The following is a 26,360-nucleotide window of genomic DNA, read 5'->3' on the forward strand; positions in this document are numbered from 1 at the left end:
GTGTCCCTGCCACGGCCGGGGCGGGCCGGGCTGATCCCCGCGCGGGTGCCGGGCTGCGGTGAGCGCACGGCGGTGCCCATCCCGATCCCGTTCCCATTGCCGTTCCCGTTCCCATTCCCACCGCCGCTCCCTCCCATCCCCTCCGCCGGCGCTGTGGCCCGGGCGGGGCGCGGCGAGGGAGGGGCGGCGGTCACGTGTGGCCGCCCGGTTAAAGCGGCCGCGGGCGGCGGGAGCGGCACAATCACGGCTGGGGCGGCGAGCGGGGCCCGCCCGCTGCCCGCGGCCCCCGCTCCGTCCGCAGCGCCCCGGCCCGCACAGCCCCGCCAGCATGGCCGGGGCCATCATCGAGAACATGAGCACCCGCAAGCTCTGCATCGTCGGGGGCATCCTGCTCGTGTTCCAAGTCATCGCCTTCCTGGTGGGAGGGCTCATCGGTGAGTGCCGGGGGCCGCTGCCTTCCTCCTCCTCCTCCTCCTCCTCCTGCCGCCGCTGCCGCTTGTTTAGCGCTGGTTACAGTATCGCTGACTCGCTCCCATGATCTCATTATCCGCTTTTGTAGCCCGGCGATCCCGGCTCCGGGCCCTTTGTGCCCGTCCCGCGGCTGCTGCGGGGGGAGCCGGCCAAGGAAAAGTTTTTGTGTTGCTTTCTCTCTTTTTTTTTTTTTTTTTTTTTTTGGCCTGGTTTCAGCCTGGACTTAAAGAAAGAGGGAAGTGGGAAAGCTTCAGTATGGCGACGGAACGCGCAGGGAGCCTCGCGTTTCAAAGTTGGCTTAGCAAATAATAATAATTTATTTTTTCTAAAAGGATTTTTCCTCCCTTCTTGGCGCTGCACCTCTCAGTGCCTCGGCCTCCGAATCGGCCGCGGGAGGAAACCTGCACGCCCCCCACACCCCCCCATGCCAGAATGAAAACAAAAAAAATTAATAAAACATCTAGGGGGGAAAAAAAAGAAAAGAGAAAGGGGAATGACTGGTGGGAGAGGGCGTCCCGGCTCTGGGGATTTTTGGGACTGGCGCTTTGTCCGGGCTCGTTTCTGCGCGGGACGCTCCCGATCCCCTTCCAGGAGGGTTCCCCTCTCCTCCCTCCCATCTCCCCACCTCTCAGGACGGCTCCCCTCCTTTCCAGCTCCCCGTCCTCTTCCAAGAGGAACCCCCTCCGTTCCACCCCCTGCTCCAGCAGGGATCCCCATTCCCGATCGTCCGACAGGAGAAGCTCCAACCCGCTCGGCCTGCGTTTGTTCCTGCCCGTGGAAAACCCTCGTGGCTGCCCAGGGAGGGATTTAATCCCCGACTCCCCTCGGCTCTTGGCCCCCCCCCGGCTCCGCAGCGGGCACTTTAAAGCCCAGATTGTGTTTATTTATCCCTGAGCATTCCCAAGGGCAGGGAGATGGGAATTGGGACACAGCCCTGCGGCGAGGGGAGTCTTCCCTGGGGGATGGAAGGAGGAAGATGGAGGAGAGGAGTTTGGGGCAGTCCTGGGATTTTTTTTTTTTTTTTTTTACTAGAAAGCAGCTGAGTTCTGCGCCGGCTCTTTGGAATGATGGGCGCATGGATCTGGCTGCTTTGGCCATGTCCGGGGTGGGAATGTTGCCTTTCAGGCCGGGAAGGGCTGTCCAGCCCTGCGGGGCATCCCCCGCTCCCGGGGTCCGGCCCTTCCTCCCGGCAGGATCCCTGCGGAGCTCCCGGGGTTTTCAGGACGAATCGGGGTCAAATTCGCTCTGAAACTTTGTTGCACTTCGTGGAGAGAAAAAAGTTGTGCTGTTCCCTCTGTTAGAGAGGGACTGAGGGAACGGCTCCAGCCATTCCTCGGGAAGCAGACTCTGTGCTCCTGCTGCCCATCCCTGCTCTGCCTTCGTGGCCTTGGATTATCAGCCTCTAACAACCATAAAGTTCCACTAAACGTAATGTTGGGAAACTCCAGTTTCCCTCATTCTCTTACTTGCTCACCTCTATCACAAGGGAGTCGCTGGCACATATTGACTAAAACTCATTTTTCCTGCTCTTGCAGGCCTGAAACCACACCAAGTTTATCAGGAGTAGCTTTTTTCTTTCTCTGTAAGAACTAGTTCAAGAGCAGGTTACTGAACCCGCTGCTGATTCCTGAGATAAAATGTCTTGGCCTATGCAGTGAAGAGAAGCCAGACTTCATCTTAAAAGGGTTTTTCTAGCAGTTTCTTGCTGCTAAATTGAAGTAGTCACTTGTTCCAAAGGCTGGAGTGGCTCAGAAAGCCCTGTTAGTGCTGGCATCTGGGGACAGATGTGACAAACAGATGTTCATGGCTGTCTTTACGGGAAAAGACAAATGTTTCTGCTCAGTTTTGAAGGAATTCAAAGATTAAAGAATTTTAAATACATTAGTTCCATTTTCCAGCTGGTTTATGCCCTGCTTTATTGGCTGTTGCTGCTGGGCCTCCACCTCTGGCCCTCCCATCCTGGATGGGTCTCCCAGGTGGGGCTGGGGAGCTGCATGGACAGGTTGGACAGGCTGGGGCCAGCAGGGACAGGGATTTGGGACTGAGTTCAATGCCCTGCACGAGCTCAGTCACTCCATCCTGCTGGAGTAAATTGCATCTTCTATCTGTGGTCAAGCCCTGGGAACTGCTGCCCCTAAAGTTCTTGAATTCCTGGAAATCCCCACTTTGATCTTCCCTCAGGTCAAACTGCTCTAATCAATCATCCAGACTGTTCTTCCCTCTGCAGCATTTACCCCTTCCCGTGCATTTAAGGAGTTCAGAGGCTCCTCCCTGAGCCAGCAGCTCCCAGCCAGCCCTCCTGGGAGCTGGAAATCCAGGGATATTCGGTGCTTGTGACACACCGAGTTCCACGTGTCACCTAGGTGTGGTCCCCAACATCTGGCAGGGTGACACACGGCCTGGGAGGCTGAGCAGCTCTTCCCAGGAACCTGCCTTGCTTTGGGCTCCCTGGAAACTGATCCAGGGGCTTGGGACTGACCCCTTTAGTGATTCCCAAGCACGGGGTGTTTCCTACAGGGAGACTCCTCGTGCTGAGCACTGGGTGGGTGGCCGGCGTTCCGAAGGGATCAGAGCCGTGCTGGGAGAGCTCCCAGGGGTGACACCAGGTGGGGTGGCAGCAGGGGTGGCACTGACACCGTGGCCCCGCTCTGGTTTGATCCAGCGCACCCAACAGACACCAAAATCCGGTTATTTTGGTGTGCCCAGGTCTAGACAACCCAAAATACGTACACGAGTGGGACAGGGCTGCAAAGCCGAGCCAGCCTTTCCCCTCGCAGGCACTTAGGTCATGTTTCAAAACAATGACTAAGTGCTCTATTTTAACAGATCCCTCGTGCCAGTCCAAAATACCCAAATGCGGCACGTTGGTACCTGATACAACCACCACAAAGGTGGTTTCCTCACATCAGGGGGTTTCTGCCACAGCTCAGTTTTGGGCAGTCAGTGTGCGATGCGGGAGTTTTAATGCAACTTCCACATTTCCAGCAGCTCTTTTATTTAGCAGCAGGAACCTTATCAGCTCTCAGGTGGGATTTGCTCAGAGCTGTCTGTTGGCAAAGCGTGAGGTGCACGTGGATGAGAGAAATTCCCGTGGCAGCAATTCCCTGACAGGAGCGTGCAGCCAGGTGGGGGTCAGGCTCTGCTCCCAGGGAACAAGGGACTGGATGAGGGGAAACGGCCTCAAGTTGTACCAGCGGAATTTTAGGTGGGATATTTGGGAAAATTTCTTTGTGGAAGGGGTTGTCCAGCCCTGCTGCAGGCTCTCCAGGGCAGTGGTGGAGTCCCCGTGCCTGGAGGGAGCTTTGCAAAGCTCAAAAGGGAGCAAACACCCACCAAAAAGAGAATTTTATTGGGTTGTTTCTTCGCTCTGCTACGGTAATGAACTCTTGGCTCCAGAAAGTGGGGCTGTCACTACTTGAAACCCCACAGAATTCCTGGTGTCTGCTCCCTTTGTGGAAAACATCTTGTTTAAAGGTCACGCTTCTGGGCCACGTGTGATGTGTTCACTCGGGATGCAGCAGTGGGAGATAGAACAAGATCCACAAAATTAATCCTGATGCAGCCTTGTCTCCACTATCCCGCTGTAAATGATGGCACGTGTGGGTTACAGGAGAACGGGATCACCAGGAATGGTTTCTGTTATCGTTTGTGAGGAACGAGGCTGATGATAATTCACAGCCACGCCGGCATTCCCGGGAGCCCCTGCCTGCTCTGCCTTCCCTGGATCCAGCGTGGCTGTCCTGGGATGCCACCAGGCTGGCAGCTGGGACAGCCCTGGACGAGGCAGGAGGACGAACCTTGCACCTCCAGTGCTGGGACAGTGCTGATCCCGAGGGGCTGGAGCGAGTCCAGGGCAGGGAATGGAGCTGGGAAGGGTTTGGAGCCCCAGGAGGGGCTGAGGGAGCTGGGAAGGGGCTGAGCCTGGAGAAAAGGAGGATCAGGAGGAACCTTGTGGCACTGTACATCTCCTGACAGGAGGGGACAGCCGGGGGGATTTGGGATCTGCTCCCAGGGAACAGGGACAGGAGCAGAGGGAACAGCCTCAGGCTGGGCCGGGGAAAGTTGGAAATACCAGCTTGGATATTTGGGAATATTCTTTCATGGAAAGGGCTGCCCAGCCCTGGTACAGCTGCCCCGGGCAGTGGTGGAGTCCCCATCCCTGGAGGGATTTAAATCCCAGTGGATGTGGCACTTGGGGACACTGGGCAGTGGTGGCCTTGGCAGTGCTGGCAACAGTTCAAGTCACTGGCCTAAAAGGGCTTTTCCAACCTAGCCAGTTCCGTGATTCCCACAGCTGCACCAGCTGCAGCATCCACCTGGCTGTGCCTGTTGCTGGGAATTTTGTCTGGGATGTTCCAGTGGAGGTCACCACAGCTGCTCCAGGCCAAAGCTGAGCCGGGACACACCGGTGTCCTGACAGCTGCCGGGGTGGAAGTTGTGCGTGTGCAGAATCCCACTGGATTTATCTGGGTTCGATGCCTCTTGGTTGTTTGGAAAGCAGAGCTTTTGATTACAAATTCTTTGTGGGAAGCTCTTGGTGTCCCTTTCTAGTTGCCGTTTCATCCTGGAATTTTTATATATATAAGGTATTTTAAAAAGGGAAAAAACCCAGATCTCTGTGCAGCAACATCCCAACTTGGAAAACTTTTCGAAAGGGAATTTTGAATGACTTTCTTTACGTGAGTTACTTTAAGGATCCCTTTCTAACTCCAACTGCCGTGACTCCAAGGATGCCTTATCCCAAATCACAGATCCTTGGTTCAAACAAGCACAGGGAATGCAGGAGAACTCTCTGTGGTCAGGCAAGCCCAGAGCAGGTCCACAGCCAGGGAAATGCTGGAAGCCCAGTGCCCACCCGTCCACTTTGCAGATTTAACTGATTGGAAAAGTGGAGGGATTTATTTAGCACATGAGTCCTCTGTGCTGAGGGGATGGATTTAAGGAGGTGCAGGTTCACTGCTCCCTTCCCTGGCTTAGGCTGGAAAAAACAGAATTGTTGTGACTGGAGGAGCTCGAACTTCCTTGTGTGTCTGGCCCGGAGAGATAATGAGTCATGTGTGGCCATGGCTGAGCAGCTCTCCACAATCCCAGCTCATTATCTAAATGTCTGATTTGGCTCTTGAGCCCCGAGTTTCCAGGATTTCATTTTCTTTCCTGGGATTTCATTACCTTCCTCGGGCTGAGCTGATCTTTTGACAGGGAAAGTGCTCGGATTTCCAAGGTAAGGATAGGAAAGAGTGTTTCAGGCTGGGGACAAAGAACATTTTTGTGTGCCTGACTTCCTTTCATCCAGGGCCTCTCCAGGAGCTGGTCGGCGCTCCGTGGCCATGAATGCCAATGGATCCTCTGTATAGACACATTCCTGCAGCGCTGCAGCCTTGGCAGAGGCGCTGGGAGCCCAGGAGAAAGCAGACACCAAAGGTCGTGTCTGTTTAGTTTAGGTCTGCTCGATTCTTCTTTTGAAGAGCTGTAACTGTAGCTGAACGGGCAAAAGTGCCAGAAGCGGAGAGTTCCCAGGCAGGAATGGCACTGCTGGGGCCCGAGGAGCTGGCAATCCTCAGAGGTGCTGGGTTTTTCTCTTCTCGAGGCTGCGGCACTTCCAAACCCTGGAGAGCTCAGGTGACAAATTCAGTCCTGCTGCTGCTGCCCGGCTCGGGTGATTTAAATGTGACCTGAGCACTTCCCAAGCTGTGCTCCTGCTGCCTCCCTGCCCTTTGTGAGGGAAAACCCCTCCACAGGAAGCCTTTTCCTTGGTAAATAACATTGCCGGCCTTTGAAGTCGGGCTGTAACTCCCTGCCAGCCTGGGAAAGCCTTTGAAGGGCTCAAGGTGTCCGGTGGGGTGGGGAAGGGCCTGGACCGGCCCATTCACATGGAGATGAAATTCCTCACATTTCTGAGCACGGGCAGTTTCCAAGGTTTCTTATCTTGGGGAGTGTCGGGCTCAGGAGAAAAGCTGCTGGATAACAACAGCTCCTCCTGCTCCCTGGGATCTGTGTGCAGGGATTTCATACCTTGGCTGGGCGTTGCAGGAGATGCATCTCATCCCGCTGCAAAACTGACTTGGAGGAAGATCAGGCTCTCTGCAGCAATTAGGAACTCAGTCCTGCCTCTTTTCTTTTTCTTCTTTTAAATAAAACATTTTTGCATATCCGTTTCTGCAGTTAGGGAGCTCTAGTCACGCTGGCCTCATTCGGATTCGTTGCTGCTGTTGAATATGGATGTGAATTATGGAGATCATTCATTCAGTTCTCCCAGCAAGTTGTGCCTCGTAAGATTTCTCTGCTTTCTTATGTGACTTGCCTGGGGCTGAGGGAATAATTCCTTATCTCTGTTCCCCAGGAGCCCTTTGGCTGCTTATCAGCGAGCTGGGAATCCCCTGCTCCCTCAGTTCTGAGGGCACGGCTGCTCCTGCAGCTCCTTGGGAACTGATTTATTGGGAAAAACCTCCAGCTTGTGCTCCTCTGAAGGGGCTTTGCTTGGTAGTAAAGCTGCAAAAGTAATGCTGCAGAACAAACCTTGAGGAAATACACAACCCCTGGGAGATGCGAGTGCCCAGCAATATGTGACTGGATTGTGAAGTCACAGAAACCCAGGATGGTTTGGGTTGGGAAGGACCTTAAATCCCATTTTACCCCACCCCTGCCATGGCAGAGAGACCTTCCACTGTCCTAGGCTGCTCCAAGCCCATCCCTGTTCCAGGGATCCAGGGGCAGCCACGAAGTTTCTGTTCTGATCCAGCAAACTTGGGTTTGATGGTTGGGACAGGTTCATTTTTATGGAAAAGAATAAAATTTAAAAAAAAAAAAATGCAGAGAAACCTGTAGTACTGACAAAAATGTCTTGGAAACAACAGAAATATGGGTTTTCAGCTGCAACAGGATATCTGGAAACTCCCACTGTAAATCAGGAAAATTGGTGCCCCAGGGCTTTAAAGGATTTTGGTCTGCATAAAGCTTGAAGTCAAATATAAGAAAGAAAAACCTTTCCCAAAGGGAGTGGGCTTCCAGTAGGCAGTGGGGTTATTTAAATATACAATTATTCTGCATATAAAAGCTGCTGCAACATTCCAAAAAAGCTTTGTGAAACAAGAGCTATCAAAGAAATAGTAATTAAAAGCCTCTGTGCCCCTCAGACTTATTAAACTGGTGCCATCGAGGTCAGGAGAGAGGGAGGCAGAAAAGAGAACTTCGCGCTGCAATAAATACATATTTATAATGCTGAGCGCATCAACGGTGCTATCCAGGTTCTGGCTGTTCCAGTTGGAAAAGCTGGGTCTGTCCATGATAAATTAGCTTGTTTATTCCTACCCTGCAGTCGCTTAGGGTAATGAAGCAGAAGCCCTTTGTGTGTGCTCGCTGGGAAGTGCTGGCTGGCTCCGGAGGGGGTAATTGAGTAGAAAAGCAGAATGCTCCCGCTGCCGGGAGAAGTTAAATCCCCCCGAGGTCAGGGGGATTCAGGCTTTAATCAATGTGGACACAATGCAATTGAGAGTTTCCAAAGGGCTTGTTTATGGTGCTGGAGCAAGGGTCGGTGGTTAATGGGAGCGCTGGAGGTGCTGGGATGAGAAGGTGCACGGTGTGATTCCCAAGGTGAGGAAGCTGGGAGGGGATGGAGATCCTGGAACTTGAGTGCAGGAGGAAGGACGTGTTTGAGGCTTCATCACAAGAAGATCTGCTTAACTTACTGAAATTAAAATACTGAGTGATGGGGGCTCTTACCCATATCTAGGTGTATGTAATATCCCCCCCCAAAATGCTAAAAAATGGAGCTCACTTGTCTCAGTAATTTATTTTTTTTTAACCTTAAGATTTAAGTCTAAAACCAGCAAAGCAGTGTTTGTTTGTTTTTTGTTTTTGTTTGGTTTGGTGTTTGTTTGTTTGGGTTTTTTTGTTTGTTTGCTTTTTCTTTGAGGACTTTGTTGGTTTTTTTTCTATGAGGACTTTGAGGGTCCAAGCCCCTTGGACCTTGTTTTCAGCTTTTTCAGCTGTCGTGGTGGGATCAGACCCTGAGCAGCCTGCCCTGACCTCCTGGCTGAACAGAAAAGATGGAATTCTGTGCAGGAGTTGTTTCAGTCAGTGACACACGGCTGAGGTGGCCCTGGCAGTCCATGGGAAGCCCTCCCTGGGCAGTGGTGGCCACCCTGGTGAAGGTGTCCAGCTAAAACCATCACAGGGAGCAGCAGGCTCTGCTCTGCCCCTGGAATTTCGGATATGCTTGGCATTTCTGCAGTGAGCTGGGCACCTTTGGAGGCCCAGCTGGAGGAGATGCAGAGGCAGAAATTTAGATTAGATATGGGGAAGGAATTGTTCCCTGGGAGGGTGGGCAGGCCCTGGGTCCCTGGAAGTGTCCAAGGTCAGGCTGGACAGGGTTTGGGGCAGCCTGGGACAGCGGAAGGTGTCCCTGCCACGGCAGGGGTTTGGAATGAGACAAACTTTAGAGTCTCTTTCAGTCTGTGATCCTCTGGCACTGCTGGCAGCTCCAGCACCTCCTGCCCATGGCTTTTGGCTCTTGGCACTGCTGGTGTCCGAGCCCCTGGCACCAGGGGTCTCTGCCCCATGGCTGCTGCAGCCCCTGGCGCCAGGACTCCCTCCTGGGGGCCCCTGGCTGAGCTGCCTCCCAGAGAGCTGCGCCCCACTGCCCAGGGTTCCTCTGGAAGCTGTGCTCCCCTCTCACTGAGCGGTACCTGCATTCCCGCAGCCCTCATGGCAGCCTGGAGCACGAGGCTGATCCGCTGCTATGCCCCCAGAGCTGTTCAGTTACTGACAGGCTGACAGAGATCCTGGCATCTGTGGAGCTGCTGCCTGCCCCGGGCTGGGGCAGAGGGGCTGGGAGCAGCCCTTGGCACCACAGCACAGCCCAAATCCCTCGCTGCGAGCTTTGTTTTGCATAGCACTTTGTAATGCTGTTGGCTGACTTGGCTGCAGCTCCACAAAGCTGCTTCTTTTTTTTTTTTTTTTCACTTGGTTCAACGCTCACTTGGATTTAATGGGCCAGGAGCCAAATCAGTAATGGAAGCCAAGTGCCGACGTTTGTTTGGTGCGCGATTCCCGACGAGGAATATGTATAGTAATTGTCTCATGCTCCTCAAAGCTGTAACTTTGGCAGAGGGGAGGCTGCAGGGAGCGTGCCAAGTGTTTAAAATCATAATCAGGCAGTGATGAAAACATGTATTTATGGCTATAATGAGTTGCATCAAAGCAAGAAATGTTCGGCTTCTCTGTAGAGGGAACGCTGTCTCTTAATTCAGAAATGCCTTCGAAATCACCCAGAATGTGTCAGAGTTAAAGAGCTCAGAGAGCTCGTCTGAAATGCCTGGCTTATTTCACAGCAATATTCCCGATATTCCCTTCCAGCTGCAGTTTTAGCTGTGGTCACTGGGCTCTGCATTGAGGCACGGTTGGGGAATAAGCATTTATTGCAGGGTTTTATGCGCTACGGGCGCATCACGAGTGTCCCGTAACCCTGGGCTTGCAGCTTCGTTTGGGTTTGTTGAATGCTCTGTTTTATTCTACTTTGCTGCTTCTTGATGCAGTGTTTAGGGTGGGTATTGGGAAAGGCGCTTCCCCCAGAGGGTGCTGGGCACTGCCCAGGCTCCCCAGGGAATGGGCACGGCCCCGAGGCTGCCGGGAACAATTCAGGTTATGTCTGATTCTGATATCGAGATCCTGGTTGGGTTTGGGGATGCTTTAATCACTGAGTGTTGTGTGATTCCTGAGTGCAGCAAGGGTTGGGGATGCAGCAGTGCAACAATGCATCCCAGAGAGCTGGGCTGAATCTGGGACTACTCCTGGAATCCTTTCAGTGGGAAAAGCTCAGCGAGTCCAACCATTAACCCAGCACTGCCCACCTGCTCATGCCAGCTCCCTGGAGCCCACCCTTATCCCAGCGTCCCTGCGCCTTTGGAGCTGGAAGAAACTCAGTGCTGTGGGGGAAAAAAAAAAAAAAAAAAAAAAGGAAAAAATGCAGTTTATAAACATTTGGCTTTTGAGTAACTTCCTCCCGGCTGGCATTGAGTCACCCGCGGGAAGGCGTGCGGATGTCACCCTGTGCCGGGGTGGCACGCCGGGCAAGGTGCTCCACGGGGTTCCTGGCTGCCATCCCAAACAGCTCCAGAGCTGCTGGGATGATCCTGCTGTGCCCAAATTACAAGGGAGCCAGGGCTGAATCATCTGGGTGTAGCAGTGCAGGGCTGGGGGCAGCAGGAGGGTGAAGCTCGCTCCGGGGTTGTTTTCCTCGTTGGAATATTGGGAGTTTGTAGGGTGGTGTTATTGCCGCTGGAGTTTTTGGGCGGGCTGCGATCTGTAAGGGAAGTCCTGGATGATCTGAAGGAGGATGTTGACAACGTGAAAACCACCTGCAGAATCTCATTTCCCATGGCACTCACTGCCCTGGAGGAAAATCTTCCTGCCCAAGGAGATGCGTGGCCTTGCATGGTGCAAATCCCCGTGGTAAATCCTGCCCTGCAGGACCACGAGCTTTGGGATTAGTTTATCCATCCAGGTTTCCCTGGGCACATGCTTTCTGTGTGGATTTGCTCGAGTGAGCACAGGGAAAGGAAAAGGTTTCAGTAAATCAGGATGATTTTGTGTGACCGGGGTATCTGAGACTGAACAAGCAGACCCCAGCTCTTCAATTAATCCTAATTTGATCCCACTACAAAGTCAGTAATACATCTGTGAATGTAATAAACTTAATTACTTGACTGTGAGATCAAAGAGCCGTGAAGGAGCAGCGCTGGGCGCATTTGTTTTAAATTGCCTTCAAAGAGTCGAGCGGGCAGCTGCGAGTTTTGGTGGGGAAAGCCGCAGTATCAGATGTCTGCAGATGCTCCAAGTGCGCTCCTCTTGCGTTCCCAGCTCCCAGCCCCACGACAGCCGTTCCCTACACGTCGGTGAAGTGCATTGACGTGAGGAAGAACCACCACAAAACCAAGTGGCTGATGCCCTGGGGGCCCAACCAGTGCAAGAAGCTGAAGGACTTTGACGAGGCCGTGAGCCGGCAGATCGAGGCCAACGACATCGTGTTCGCCGTGCACATCCCGCTGCCCAGCAAGGAGATGAGCCCCTGGTTCCAGTTCATGCTCTTCATCATGCAGCTGGACATCGCCTTCAAGATGGACAACGACCTCAGTAAGTGCCTGGCGCGGGGAGGTGCTGCCTGCCTCTCATCTCCCAGTGGGGCTCCCAGGAAGGGGTTTCGACCTTGTGCCCTGAGTTGTGTTGGTGCCACGCAGTGAGGTGGTGCTGGAGCACTTCCTGAACCCGGGGATTGGTGATGCTGGAATGGTGTGGGTTGGGAGGGAGCTCAAAGCTGTCCTGTGCCATGGCAGGGACACCTTCCACTGCTCCAGGCTGCTCCAATCTGGAGCAGGGGATCCAGGGCAGCCACAGCTCCTCTGGGCACCCTGTGCCAGGGCCTCACCTCCCTCACAGACAGGAGTTCCTTCCCAATATCTAACTTTAATTTCCCCTCTTTCAGTTTCAAGCTATTATATACATACTAAATAAATATATAACACCCTCCTTCCCCACTTCCACACACAAAACACACAACTCCCCCCCCAAACTCAAAAACATTCCTGCAATATAACCTGCAAAATTATACTGAGAGCAGCAAGGGCGGGACTGCTGTGCCCTCCCTGGGAGGGAAGCTGTCCATGTGTTTGCATGTTTTAAAGTGTTTGGGGAAAATCCCTCTTTAAGCTAGAGTGAATAAACAATTTGCTTTCCAGCCTGGTCGAGCTGGGGAGTGTGGAGCTCCTGCCCTGGCTCCAGCCTGGCTGTTGTGCTGCTCCGTGCTCAGGGATCCGTGCTCAGGGATCCGTTCAGGAGGTCAGTTGAGGTTAGATTTTTTAGCCAGCTTTGTGTCCTTGACCCCCTTTCTGCTCAGCGTGGAGCTGTTCCTCCAGATGTTTATCCCAGAATGCCAGGCTGGTTTGGGTTGGGAAGGACCTCAGAGCTCCAGTTCTGCCATGGCAGGGACACCTTCCACTATCCCGGGCTGCCCCAAGCCCTGCCCAACCGTGAGCACTCACAGAGATGATTTAATGCATTACCATTAAGATAAGTTAAAAATGAGATTGTAGAAAGCTTTCACCTGTATTCTTATCCCTGTAATTATCTCTGAAATACAGAGAGAGCAGCTTTGTGCCTTTACTAAGGCCTCACCTCCTTCCACTTGGATAGATGATTGCACTAGGGAAACAGCTCTTTATTCCACGGATTTTCAAGCTGAACCACCGTGCTGGAGTCAGGAGCTGGCTGAGCCCTTGGAGCAGGCTGCTGGAATGCTAACCCAGCTTTTGGCAGCATTTCTGCTGCAAGAGCAGAGCCTTTGCTTCAGCTTTGTGCCCTTCAGTGACCGAGTCCTGCGAAGGTGAGAGGGTTTTTTAGAGATCTCAAAGCAGAAAAGCTCATCTTGGGCCAACACCCGGGTTATAAAAAGGAGGTTTGGGGATTTTCCAACACTTTGTGCCAAGCTGAAGGCAGACATAAATTAAGTGTAGAATCTCAGGAACTAGTAACACATTTCTTGCTTGCTGGATTGTGTTGTAACAGCTCTTAAAGAAATAAGCAGCAGACTTGCTAAGCTGAATTAACTGCATGTGTGTGTCTGTCCCCTGCTGTTACATGAAAGGGCCTCATTGACCAGGTGATTGGGACCAGCTCCTCCAAAGGGACAGAGATAAGGATGTGAAATAACCTCAGTTCTTCTTTCAAAGCAACAATTCATGTTTCTTCTCTCTGGGGCTCTGAGCCCTCCAGGCCTCCTCCTGCCGTGGCCGATGCCAGCAGGAGCTGGTGCCAAACCAGGGCACTCCTGGAAGGCTGAAGCCTCTGGTCACTGTCCTAAAAACTGTCTTGGAGCTGCCTCAGACCATCCAGGAAAGCAGCACTGCTGGGAACTGCACAGGACTTTTTCCTGCTGAAGAAGCTGCTGCCTGGGGCACATCCTGCTCTCCAGGCACTCCACTGCAGGCTCTGGAGGTGCTGTGCAGGGTCCTGGGCTCTGCCAGCTCCCCTTGGCCTTCACCGGGGATGTTGCTGAGCCACATCAAACTGTCTCCTGCTTTTTTCCTCAAAGGCCCTTGGTTGTTGTCTTGCCCTGCAATTCCTAAGCAAGGCCAAGGCACGGAGTAAAGCTGCATTTGGTTTTTTCAGGGTGCTGGGTGCCAAACCCCTCCTGGGCCAGGGGCAGCTGGGCTGTGACTCCTGGCTGACTCCTCATCCACAGAGAGCTGGAGTCAGTCCTGGATCAGCTCTCCCCACCCAGAATCTGTGTCAGCTCTGCTCATCCAGGACCTGTCAGCTCTCCCCATCCAGAATCTGTGTCAGCTCTCCCCATCCATGACCCTGTGTCAGCTCTCCTCATCCATGACCCTGTGTCATCTCTCCCCATCCATGACCCTGTGTCAGCTCTCCCCATCCATGACCCTGTGTCAGCTCTCCTCATCCATGCCCCTGTGTCAGCTCTCCCCACCCATGACCCTGTGTCATCTCTCCCCATCCATGATCCTGTGTCAGACTCAGACAGTTCCTCTGAGGAAGAGGCTATTTCTGTGCTGTCCCTTTCCCTTCTTGATGCATTGTGCACTCAATTATTAAAACCCCTTCCCAGGACTGGGGGAGCAGGGGGCCAGAGGAAGGAGAAGGAGTTTCTTTGCAGCTGGAAAGTAACTGTGTACAGTGAGAGGGCAGAGTGCTGCAGCCTCCTTTTCTAACTCATCCAGCCTTGGGCTTTTTTGTAGGTTTTGTAATTTTAGGGAGCTGGTGAAGCATGGAACTGTAATGGAAATAATTCCAGCATTTCTGTGTGCCTGCCATAGGCTTCTCCCCAGCCAGCTGTGTTAGTGTGCAGCTGGCACAGAGCCCCCTCCTGAAACAACTCCACTATTTTTAGTCCATTGTAATATGAGTGAAGATATCCTGGGCAAGTATTGTCCTATAAAGTGATTCATGGAAAAGCTCCTGGGCTGTAAAATGCCAGTGGGAAAAATGACACTGGTGGTGCTTGGAGCGTGAGCAGGGAGTTCCTCACTGGGGGGGTCACAGAGCTCAGGGCTGGGACACCTCCAGGAGCGTGTCTTGTCCTCATCTGGGTTGGAAGGACCTCAAAACCCACCCTGTGCCACCCCTGCCAGGGCCAGGGACACCTTCCACTGTCCCAGGCTGCTCCAAACCCATCCAGCCTGGCCTGGGACACTTCCAGGGATCCAGGGGCAGCCACAGCTCCTCTGGGCATCCTGTGCCAGGGCCTCACCTCCCTCCCAGGGAAGGATTTATCCCTGAGCTCCAATCTGGTGCTGCTCCCTCTCAGTTTAAAGCTGCATGATGCTGTGCAGGGAAAGGGCACCCTCCCCTCCCTTCCCCAGAAAATTGCCTATGCACCATCTGATCCACGTGAATAAGGCATGGATCTTCTCAAGAGCTGGTTCTCTGGCGCTGTCCTCATTTGTTCCTCAGGGACGAGGGGAGTTGTTGATGGAAGGCTGGCATAGGAGTATCATGGAATCATTTAGGTTGGAAAAGACCTTTAAGATGGAGTCCAGCCACTAACACAGCTCTGCCATTCAGTCTGCCGTGCTGAAATATATGGATATATGGATATATCTATATTTTATGTTGACAGCCCTGAAGGGTCTTTGCACAAAATTCATTTCTAAGGGGAGGTGTCACCCCAGCGGAGAGACCGATGGAATTCCAGAGGGAGCCTCTAATCCATTGGCCTGGAAAGGCACGCAGCAGTTCGTCTTCTGCCTTCTGGTTTTCATACTCGATGGCAGCAGCAACATTTGGACTGCAAAGATGAAATACTGAAAGCTGTTTTTCTTGGATTTAATCCCAAGCATTCCAGTTGGTTTTATGGCTTCTGAAATGGAGTTCATGGTTCTTTTTAGCCGGGCCAAGTTCAACCTTATGTTCCCATTTATCTGTTTTGCTGGTCTCCTAAACAGCGGATCTGAGATGGCAAATTCGTGTTTCATGGAAACCCAGCTCCTGGCAGCTCTGGAAAGGGACTGGATACGGATCCGGATGGGACGGATCACGTGCACCGAAAAACGCTCAGAAAAATCCTGAAGTGTCCACATCAGATGCACGACCCGGCCACCTCCGAGGGGCGTAAAAATAGAACTGCAAACCACAGGTCCCATCCACGCCCCTTCCCATCCGGTGGGATGAGTGTGCCACCACGTATGCCCGAGAAAAATATAGCTGAAAAGATGGGTTCTGGAGCCATCTCCCCACACTTCACGGTGGATGGATCTGGAGCCATCTCCCCACACTTCACGGTGGATGGATCTGGAGCCATCTCCCCACACTTCACGGTGGATGGGTGTGGAGCCACCTCCCAGTGCTTCTCCAAGGCAGATGGTTCTGGAGCCATCTCCCAGCGCTTCTCCACAGTGGATGGATCTGGAGCCATCTCCCAGTGCTTCTCCACAGTGGATGGATCTGGAGCCACCTCCCAGTGCTTCTCCAAGGCAGATGGATCTGGAGCCATCTCCCAGTGCTTCTCCACAGTGGATGGATCTGGAGCCATCTCCCAGTGCTTCTCCAAGGCAGATGGTTCTGGAGCCATCTCCCAACACTTCTCCAAGGCAGATGGTTCTGGAGCTTTTCCAGCAGCCGTGGCTGTTGGAGTTCGGTGCCCTACAAAAGGAGGCTGGGCTGTAACATGCACATGCTCGTTCTGGAGCGTGTTCCTCGTTCAGAGCCTTCCCTGGGACCTGTGCCTGGTAAACAGGAGGATTTTCCAGCTGGTGGAGCTGGTACAGACTTGCCCCAGGTTTTTAACCGTGTTGAAGCGTTGCTCCTTGGCAGCCTCAGCTGCAGCTCCTGCGCATGCACTCGCTCAGTTATGGCTCCTCAGTGAGCCTGATCCAGCCTCATTCCCCCCGGCAGTGTCCTGGCAGCAGCACCTTTCCAAGCAGCTGCATCCCAGACTGTCACCGTGCACACCTCCAGGAGGGGACGAGCTGCTGGTCCCACACGGGTGTGTGACCTTGTCAGGCCACGAGCTCCATGTGTGTCACTGGGGCCTGAGATCTACAGAGGCAGGAACAAGTCAGGGCAGGTGTGCAGGAGCAGGGAGGGATCTAAAATGTTCTGTAGGTGAGGAAGGGAGAGCTCCAAAACCCTTCTCCAGGACAACTGAAGTTAAACAAGACGTATAGAAAGCATCAATGTTGTTGTGTGTGGTTGGTTCTGAGGTTTTTCCCAGCTAGGCCAGGACAGCTCAACTTCAGTTCATTAATTGTCCTCCTAAAGGAACTCTGTGTGGTGTTTTTTAATTACTCTGGGAGCCTTCTGAGCCTCCTGCCTCCTTGCTGTTGCAGAGGAAAACGCAGAGATCACCCTGGATGTGTCGCTGGCCTATCGTGACAACATGTTCGATGACTGGGAGGAAATAGCACACGCCGTAGAGATCAGGAAGCTGAAGTGCACCTTTGGCTCTCCAAAAGTAAGGAATTTGAATGACACTGGTGGTGGGGATGAGTGGGAGTTGTCCTCTTCCAATCGCAGAACCATAGAATCGCCCTTTCCATGAAAGAATTTTCCCCAGTATCCAACCTAAACCTCCCCTGGCACAACCTGCGACCATTTTCTCTCGTCCTGTCACTTTTTATCTGGGAGAAAAGGCCAATCCTCACCTGGCTCCCACCTCCTGTCAGGGAGCTGTAGAGAGTTCATCTTGGAAGGCTCCCATTAAAGCCTGAAGTGTGAATCTGTTTGAGGTCAAACCTTATGTAATAACCCTAAACAATCAAAAGCAGGAGGAGAAGTGTCCCTCAGCCGCTGTCTCACACGGGCTGGAATTTGCAGACAGGCTCTGGGTGCTCCCATGCTCCCAGTGCTCCCAGTTGGAGGGCTCTGTGGTGTGCTGGTCCTGGGGGCTGAGGTTCTTCTCCCTGCCCTTTCTGCAGACCGTGGAGTCTGAGGGCCGTCACTACGACTGCGACTTCCTGCCCTTCATGGAGATCGGCAGCGTGGCACACAAGTACTACCTCATCAACATCCGCCTGCCCGTCAACGACAGGAAGGGCATCAACGTGGGCATCGGCGAGATCAAGGACATCCGCTTCGTGGTGAGTGCCCTGTCCTCCTCTGCCCCCCGGGATCTGTGCCCGGGCTGCTGCCGCTCCTGGCCCGAGCTCCTCTGCCTCCTGGGGGATTGTCCTCCCCCCTGGGAATGCCCTCTGCCTGCTCTTCTGAGGAGTCCTCCAGACCTCTTCCCAAGCCTCCAAGCTCCCTGTGTCCTCTGCTTCCCACCACAGTCTGCCTGGTGGGACATCTTATGGATAGGAGCTGAGGAGGAACAGGAGGGTGCAGAGAGGGCCTGGTATGTCCTGGAGCTGGCTGTGGCCATGCCTGGCCATGCTGTCAGTGATCCTTGCTCTGCCTGCTCTCGAGGCTTGGTGAGCTGGGATGCTTTTCCCAGCTGGAGACCCTCCCACCACGGCCGTGGTGGCTGCAGATGGAGGTGGGAGGATGCGTGGCTGGAGAAACACGTTAATGAGCCAACGCTCTTCCCACCAGGGGTAACTTGGCTCCACGAGGATCTCGCTACTTGTCTGGGAGTAATTCCACCAGCTTTTTCCATGCAGTGTCAGAATTCCTGCTCTTCCTTGCCATGGAAGCTGTGTCTACTGGCATTTGTTCTCAGACCTTCTGGAACCCGCCCTGGGGTCTCAGTGGGCACCTGTCCTCTGTCCATCGTTGGCCGTCGTTGGGATGCACTCCCACGTGTGTGCCTCTCCTGACACTCCCTGAGGAGAAGCACAGGATGAAGGTGTTAAGCCCTGCACCCTGGTTTTCCTCAGGGCATCCATCAAAACGGGGGCTTCACCAAGGTGTGGTTTGCCATGAAGACCTTCCTGACGCCCAGCATTCTGATCATCATGGTGTGGTACTGGAGGAGGATCACGCTGATGACGCGCGCTCCTGTCCTGCTGGAGAAGTGAGTAGGGGCCTGTGGTGGCCCAGGGGACCCCACTGAGGTGCTCATTGCCCCCAGGCAGAGCCCATGGTCGGGAGATAGGAATTGTCTCTTCATCCTCTCCCTCCACCCAGGCACACGGGGAGCTTCTCTTTCCTTTCTTGTTAAACCCCTGGAGAAAAAAAGGAGCTGCTCTGAGGAGCTCAGTCCTAGGGGGTTTGGTGGCAGGAGGTGACACTTCCTAAACAGTGCTGGATTTCCTTCTGTCGCTCTCCACGCACAGCTTTGGCTTTCGGGGCTCTGTCCTTCCCTTGCACGCTGGACAGAGATGGCGTTTGTGCCTCTCCAGGGTCATCTTTGCTCTGGGAATTTCCATGACGTTCATTAACATCCCCGTGGAGTGGTTTTCCATCGGATTCGACTGGACTTGGATGCTGCTCTTCGGAGACATTCGACAGGGCATCTTCTATGCCATGCTGCTCTCCTTTTGGATCATCTTCTGCGGGGAGCACATGATGGTGGGTACCCATGGGAAGGTGCTTTCCAGCCCCGCTTCCAGGAAAACCCGGCAGCTCCCTTGCTGGTGGTTGGGGATGGTGCTGTGGGGACTCACACCAGCTGAGGGGGTTTCGGGCTAACTTGCTTTTCCTTTTTCTCCTCCTCCCCACCCCGTGCTCAGGACCAGAACGAGCGGAATCGTCTCTCGGGGTACTGGAAGCAGGTCGGGCCCATCGCCATGGGCTCCTTCTGCCTCTTCATCTTCGACATGTGCGAGAGGTGGGTGCAGCCACGCTCCCCAGGGAGAGGCTCCTGGTCACCTCCTGCAGCAGGGACCAGCAGCTCGACCCCGTGGCTGGGTGCACAGCCCCATCTGCCAGCACCAGGAGAGGCTCCTGAGGGTGCTCTCGAGTGTGCTGGCCGTGGAAACACTTCCCACCTCACCTTCTCCTCACCCGCATGGGAAAGCAGCACAGCTGGCTTTTCCCCTGCAGAACCTTAGGCAAAGATTCTTCTCCCAGAGGGTGCTGGGCTCTGAACACATTCCCCAAGGAATGGGAATGGCCCCAAGGCTGCCAGAGCTCCAGGAGCATTGGGACAACGCCCTCAGCCACCGGGTGGGATTGTTGGGGTGTCTGTGCAGGAATTGGATCAATGATCCTTGTGGGTCCTTCCAGCTCAGGATAATCCCTGATTCTATGATTCCCAGGCTGCAGAGTGGACAAGGGGCTCTATGATTGGTGTTTTCTCTCCTCTCTGCAGGGGAGTGCAGCTCAAGAACCCCTTCTACAGCATCTGGACCACCGAGGTGGGCACGGAGCTGGCTGTATCCTTCCCCTGGTTTGTGGGAGAGGGAGGTGCTCCCTCCTGCCAGGTCCCTGCGAGGCGTGGGCAAACTCCCTGCTTTTGGGGGCAGGGGGTGGCTCAGGCACTGCACGAGATCACTGGGGAACTGAATATGGGAATCACCTGGATAACGTTTTCTAGGATTTCTTGTTGGTTTGTACCATTTTCCCTTAACTTCCTCTGCACAGATGGCCTTTATTATAGTTGCAGGGATCTGCCTGTGCCTATATTTTCTCTTCCTGTGTTTCATGGTCTTCCAAGTGTTCAGAAACATCAGTGGGAAGCAGTCGAGCCTCCCTGCCATGAGCAAGGCTCGCCGCCTTCACTATGAGGTAAGGATCCTCCTTAGGACACAGATTCCTTGTTTTTAAAAGATTTTGGACTTCAGAGTCTGTTCTGAGACCCCCTTTATCCATGATCTCCTTCTACTTCCATTTCTCCTCCTCTACTCTTAATTTCTGTGTTTAATGGGAGGTCTTGCTAAGACCATCTGTTTTTTCATAGTATAAATTTAGATTTTTGGGGTCATTATTTCCTTACTAAGTTGCTGGAGGGTCAAAGCACAATGCATTCCCCCCATTATCCACGTTTTTAGCCCTTGATTTTGTACGCTTTTCTGTCCTGCCTGATTTGCCTTCTGCCAAGGAGCTCACTCTCAGTGCTTAACCTGCCTCTACCGGGGTGCAAATATTTATCCCCAAAGCAGTTCTGTTAAATTATGGTCACTTCTTCTTTAAACGAGTCGTTATCACCTGTCAGGAATGCACATGGAAAAAAAAAAATAGAAAATTGCAGTTGAAAGAATTTGAAGCAGATACTGAGTGTTTTTCCCTCTAGCAGAAACACATCCAAACATCTGGGCAGCACGGATCTGGCGTGGAAGAGTTAAATTAATAGTCCTTTGTTGTCGTGGTGTGGCAGGGTAATTACGCAGACACTGACATTTCCACCTAAATTCCAGAACCAGGTTAAAAAAACCCACGCGCTCACCCAAAACCAAAAGAATTTGTAAGTAAAAATGTAAAACCAGTGAAAGCAGGGGCGGTGGGCAGTGGGATCGCCAGCCAAGGCGTTCATCTCGGAACCTCCGTTCTGTGATCGCCAGCCAGGTTTTCCAGACGTTGGAATCGCTGCAGCTCCCTCCCAGCCGGGCTGGGGGTGAGGATGAGTGCGGTGAGACACCGAGCCACCGTGTGTTTGTTTTACAACAAGAGCCCTGAGCTGTCGGGCCATCCCCCCCTGCGGCCCGGCTCGCAGCGACGTGTCACCTCGTCCAGTTAATTAAGCGCTGCTCAATCAGTCGCCGAGCAAATGTCACGGAAAGGCAGCGCTGTCCAGACGTGCCCACCCCGCGCGGAGCTTCCGGCAGGAGCGCAGACGTGTGGGGAGCGGAGGATATGGGCTGTGCTGAGCACGGCGCAGGAGTGGGTGGAGGTTGTTTTGCTTTGGGGTTTCGTGGGTTGGACCCTTGTTTTATTTTTTAGTTTTTATCCTCGTGTCTTGTCTATCCTAAAACCAAAAATGGGTTTTGTGGATTCTGTTAATGTGACCAGTGACATTTCTCTCTAAACAGGGGCTGATTTTTAGGTTCAAGTTCCTGATGCTCATCACCCTGGCCTGTGCAGCCATGACTGTCATCTTCTTCATCGTGAGCCAGGTGAGGGATGGCTCTGGGCTTCCCGGGAGAGCACCGGCCGCCGCTTCCCAGCCGCTCCCAACGCCGGCCCGTCACTGCTCAGACAGGACTGGCCTGTTTGATAACAAGTTGCTTTTGAAGAAGTTGTTTTCATTTATTTGAAGCTCTGCCATGCAGTTGCTGAGGCTGGAGGCGGCACAAAGGCCCTTGGCTCCCGGGGAGCGTTGGGTCTGCGCAGCGCAGAAATCAGCCAACAGGTTTTAGCCATTTCTGAGAACTCAGCGAGAGGAAAATGTTCTCGGGTGGCTTTGTGTGCCTGTGGAGATGTGACAGCATCCAGCCTTCCCTGGGCTGACTTTGCAGCCCTGCTGGACCTGTTTGTCCTGAGCTCTGATGTCACCTCTGTACGAATGAGCTTTTATCACTGCTTGAATCGTGGAGTCACAGACTGCCTTGGGCTGGAAGGGACCTTAAAGCCCATTTCATGGGCAGGGACACCTTCCAGTGTCCCAGGCTGCTCCAAGCCCTGTCCAGTCTGGCCTTGGACACTTCCAGGGATCCAGGAGCAGTCACAGCTTCTCTGGGCACCCTGTGCCAGCCCCTGCCCACCCTCACACGGAGGAATTTCTTCCCAACATCCCATCTAACCCTGCCCTCTGGCAGTGGAAGCCATTCCCTGTGTCCTGTCCCTCCATCTCTTGTCCCTCTCCATCTCTCCTGGAGCCCCTTTAGGCTCTGAGCTCTCCCTGGATCCTTCTCCTCTCCAGGTGAGCACCCCCAGCTCTCCCAGCCGGGCTCCAGAGGGGCTCCAGCCCTTGGAGCATCTCCATGGCTCTTTCTAAGCTCCTTTAGTTTTCTTCTTGGCCTTTAAGCTGTTCTTTAACAGAAAGCAACATTGCAGTCTGAGCAGTCTGTGTATCTTCAAGGAATATTAATATCGATGATGTTTTCATGGATGTTGACAGCCCGCAGCGTGTGGCAGGTTGGTGCTGTCAGCCTGGCCCCTCCTCAGCCAGCCGTGCTCTGCACATCAATTCCCCCATCACTCACGCTGGTTTTCCTGCTATTTTTGGCAGCTGGATGTTTTGGGATGTCAGCGGTGTCCCCAGGTAGTGCCCTTTGTGTGCCAGTCTGTGCTGAGCACACGCTTGTGGCAGGGGTATCGCAGAGCGCAGCGCTTCAGTCACAGTAAATGAGACATCAGAGCTGAAGAGGTCCTGAGGGAATCGTTCTGTCAGGAGCATTTTTTCCCTGCAGACTGAGTCTGAAGAGGAGAATCCCAGCCTGACTTCTGCCTCGCTGAACCTGTTACACTCCATTTCCTCCGTCCTGTTGAATTGATGCTGCTCTCACTGATTTACTCCAAGGCTGTGTCTTGAGGGAGTTTGCTCTTCCTGATGGCCTGTCCGTGTCTGTTTTCCCTGGACAGGTGACAGAAGGCCACTGGAAGTGGGGGGACATCACGGTCGAGGTGAACAGCGCCTTCTTCACCGGCATCTACGGGATGTGGAATCTCTACGTGTTCGCCCTCATGTTCCTGTACGCGCCATCGCACAAGAACTACGGCGAAGACCAGTCCAATGGTAAATGTGCCCGAATGGCCTGAGGGCTCTCGTGGGCACAAAGAGGTACAGAGTAGGGGATGCCTTCTGTGCCTTTTTTTTTTGGCCCAAGTGCACACTCAGCGCCTTGAAAAGTTTTGCAAGCGACGGTTTGGGTTTCCAAGCAGGCCTTTGAATTAATGGCTGGGTGGGACAGGTTTGACTTTTAGCCAAGGCTGGCCGGAGCCTTCGGGATGGTTTTTGTGCCTTTTAGCATTGCCCAGATGGAACTGCGTAGCTCAGATGGAGGGATGAGGAGTGGAGAAGAGACTCTCCTGTCAGAGAGTGGTGGAGAGCCAGATGGTCCCCCCTGAGCCTCCTTTTCTCCAGCCCCTTCCCCAGCTCCCTCAGCCTCTCCGTGTGCTCCAGCCCCTTCCCCAGCTCCCTTCCCTTCTCTGGACACGCTATGGCTCCTCAATGTGTTTCTTGTGATCCTATTTAAATAACTGTAAATAAAATAATTTCTAGGAAAGTCGCTGCTCCGCGGCTTAGGCAGCTGAAAGGCCGGAGGGAACAGCCTGGATCTTCTCCTGTTTAAAACAGTGCCATATTTTACTGTGAGACCGCTCTGATGGAACACCTTTGTTTCTCAGGTGACCTGGGGGTGAACAGCGGGGAGGAGCTGCAGCTCACCACCACCATCACCCACGTGGACGGGCCCACGGAGGTCTACAAGCTGGCTCGGAAGGAGGCTCAGGAGTGACACGGAGGTGCCTCAGCAGGGACCGGCCTGGGGTGGGGAGCAGAGGACACACGAGTCCTGCTGGCTGGAGACCTCTCCGGCCGCATCCGCTCCTGGAGCGCCCGGTCCCTGGTGCGTTCACAGAGCAGCGGCAGCGAGCAGAACATTTGTTAACTCTTTACTATGGTGTAGTTATTCCTGGGGGGAGGGCTGTGTATATTGTGTTACGCTCGGGCACGTAAAACCCTGCTGGAAGGGCGCTGAGGTTGCAAAGTCGCACGTCCGGGTGTGGGGCCGGGGCAGAGCTGCCGTGGGGCTGGTTTTGAGTTTGCTGGGTGTGGTGGTGCATAAAGGTGCTGCGGGGAGCTCAGGCAGGAGCACGTGCTCAGTACTCTGGGTTTGCTCCTGCGCGCAACTTACGCAAGGTGTTGGTTGCGGGGGGAGCCTTGTTGTAAAAACATTTAATTCCACCGCTGTAGCTGTACTGACCCTTGTGTGTGTCTTTGTGCAGCCCTGCAGCCACCCTCTGTTGTGGGTGAAGCATAGCTGGGAGAGGAGTAGGCTGTGAGTAAGGCTTTAGTAGAAGCAGTGACTGCTTTCTCAGCAGGTTTTACAGCTGTTTGCTGAATACAGGGAATGTCCAGCCTGGATGCTGAGCTGAGGTGCAGGAGAACAGAGCACTCCTGACCCAAGTTCCCAGCTGGGTGATCCCACAGCCAGCTCCTCCCTGTTCTCAGTCCCTTTGGCTTCCCGTGCTTTTGTGGCTTCCTGCCCCTTCCCCTTTTGTTACAGTGCATCCCTGGGAGCTGGGCAGTCTCGCTCTGTGCACTGCCAGGCTGGAGCAGAGCTGGATTCTTCCAGGGATTATCGGACTTGAAAGAATCCGCTGGTCACGCGCTAATGTGGATCTTTGCTTTCCCAGAGCAGACGCAGGCGCTGGGCTCGCTCAGCCCCGTGCTGGGAGGCCTTTGGCAAAGAGAGGGGAGTGGGAACTGATCCGGGATGGAGGCTTGAGCTGAGCCCTGCTGGGACCGGTTCAGACAAGTGAATGGTGGGGAAGGGTCTGCGCTGCTCAGGGCACACCTTCTGTGGCCTGGAGCATCCAGAGAGCCTGTGAGCTGGCAGGAGTAAATGCCTGTGTTAGCTGCTGGTAACATGAAACTCACCCTCGCAGTTCAGGCCCTACAAGACAAGAATCTGCTGCTGCTGTGTGTTTCTGAAGGGTTAGAGAGGAGGCAGAGAGGGGAAACTCATTTCTGTCAGCCCAGGTACCATCACGATTCCAGGTACCGTAACAATTCGCACCCCAGAATCTATTAATTTACCCTCATGCATTTATTAAAGCTCAACACTATGAAAAAAGAGAGGGTGGCACCACAAAGTCACCTTGCGTGGGTTTGATTGCTGGGCACCCCAAGCTGTGCACCATCACGTGGGGCTCACAGTCAGGATGTGTCACACTGGGCAGACCCCTCTGCCAAAGGCCTGCTCCCTGTGTATTAATTGGAGCTCCTACTGGATTTTCTTAAACCGATTCTGTTCCTTGTGTTTGCCCTCCCCGGGATCCCCAGCTTCCCCCGCCCCTGGAGGCAAAGCAGGTCCGAGCAGTGTTCCTACTTGTAGTAGTTACTCCACTCCGAAGTGAATTAAATCAACGCACATCCCTGTAACCCTGGAACGTTCCCAGCTGAGCACTCGACTTTGCAACTTTACCATCCCTTTTCCCTTGGGTTCTTACGTGATATTTATGTTGTTCCCATAGCTGTGTCCTTTTCCAGCTTAGACTATAGCACTGCGTTTTGTAAAGGCTCCCCGTGAACCGGGGGCTGCAGCTTTCAAACCAAATTTTGTGTCAAACACTAACAATTTGTTTACGGGGAGTGTGTACATGTGCGTGCGTGTGTGGGGTTTTTTATTTCTTCATCCCTCAGCCCTACTCATATGTCTCGGAAATAGTCCCTGGGTCTTATTAAAATATATCCTTTTTTGTTTGTTTGTTTGTTTAGGTTGAGTTCAGTTTTTACAGAATGCTTTAAGCAACCTGGAAAACATGTAGTTTCGTTAATTTAAATAAAATATACAATATTGTGGATTTGTCATTGGAATTTCCCCTCATCTCCAATCTCCTCTGGCAGTGGGAAGCCATGCCCCCTTGTCCTCTCCTTCCAGACCCTCACCCAAAGGTCCTCTCCAGCTCTCCTGGAGCCCCTTTAGTTATGGGAAGGGGCTCTTAAGGTCTCCCCGGAGCCCTCTCCTCTCCAGGCTGAATAATCCTGCAGGGTTTTTTCCTTCCTGTTCCTGCTTGCCAGCCCTGGAGTTGTCACAGCTGTGCTGTGACCTTTGTGTGTTGGCCATCACCCCACTGCAGTGTTGATTTGGGCATCGCCCTCCATCTGCTGCCATATTTCAAGGTGCTGCTGCCCACTGCTCGGAGCCTGCTTTCCCCATGTTGTCTTGCTGTCTATAATCCAGGGAAAATAAATTTTTAAAAAAGTGTTGGTCTCTTCTCCCAGGGAACGAGTGACAAGGACAACAGGAAACAGTGTCAGGTCATGCCAGGGGAGGTTTGGATTGGATATTTGGGAAATTTTTTTCATGGAAAGAGTTGTCCAGCCCTGGCACAGCTGCCCAGGGCAGGGGTGGAGTCCCCATCCCTGGAGAGATTTGAGAGGCGTGTGGATGTGGCAC

At 53.5% G+C, this 26,360-nt stretch overlaps 1 protein-coding gene across 1 annotated transcript; it reads left to right on the top strand.

The window, feature by feature from the left end:
* The first annotated feature begins 268 nt into the window (after positions 1–268).
* On the top strand, positions 269–25,771 carry WLS (Wnt ligand secretion mediator). The gene is made up of 12 exons (XM_040073013.2): positions 269–434; positions 11,329–11,601; positions 16,809–16,933; positions 17,397–17,558; positions 18,294–18,430; positions 18,759–18,927; positions 19,089–19,186; positions 19,670–19,733; positions 19,942–20,085; positions 21,327–21,410; positions 22,819–22,972; positions 23,584–25,771. Exons 1-12 carry the CDS (start codon positions 329–331, stop codon positions 23,691–23,693), a joined length of 1,626 nt encoding a protein of 541 aa, XP_039928947.1. The 5' UTR covers positions 269–328; the 3' UTR covers positions 23,694–25,771.
* The last annotated feature ends 589 nt before the right edge of the window (positions 25,772–26,360 follow it).

Source organism: Hirundo rustica, chromosome 9 (genome assembly GCF_015227805.2).
Source record: "Hirundo rustica isolate bHirRus1 chromosome 9, bHirRus1.pri.v3, whole genome shotgun sequence".
NCBI classification, from domain to species: domain Eukaryota; kingdom Metazoa; phylum Chordata; class Aves; order Passeriformes; family Hirundinidae; genus Hirundo; species Hirundo rustica.

Bases quoted from the DNA above. Each gene is read 5' to 3' on its own strand.
- WLS (XM_040073013.2), top strand. From the start codon at position 329: ATGGCCGGGGCCATCATCGAGAACATGAGCACCCGCAAGCTCTGCATC. The intron at 17,559-18,293 runs GTGAGTGCCCTG...GGTTTTCCTCAG, and splicing joins TCAAGGACATCCGCTTCGTG to GGCATCCATCAAAACGGGGG. The intron at 19,187-19,669 runs GTGGGTGCAGCC...TCCTCTCTGCAG, and splicing joins ATCTTCGACATGTGCGAGAG to GGGAGTGCAGCTCAAGAACC.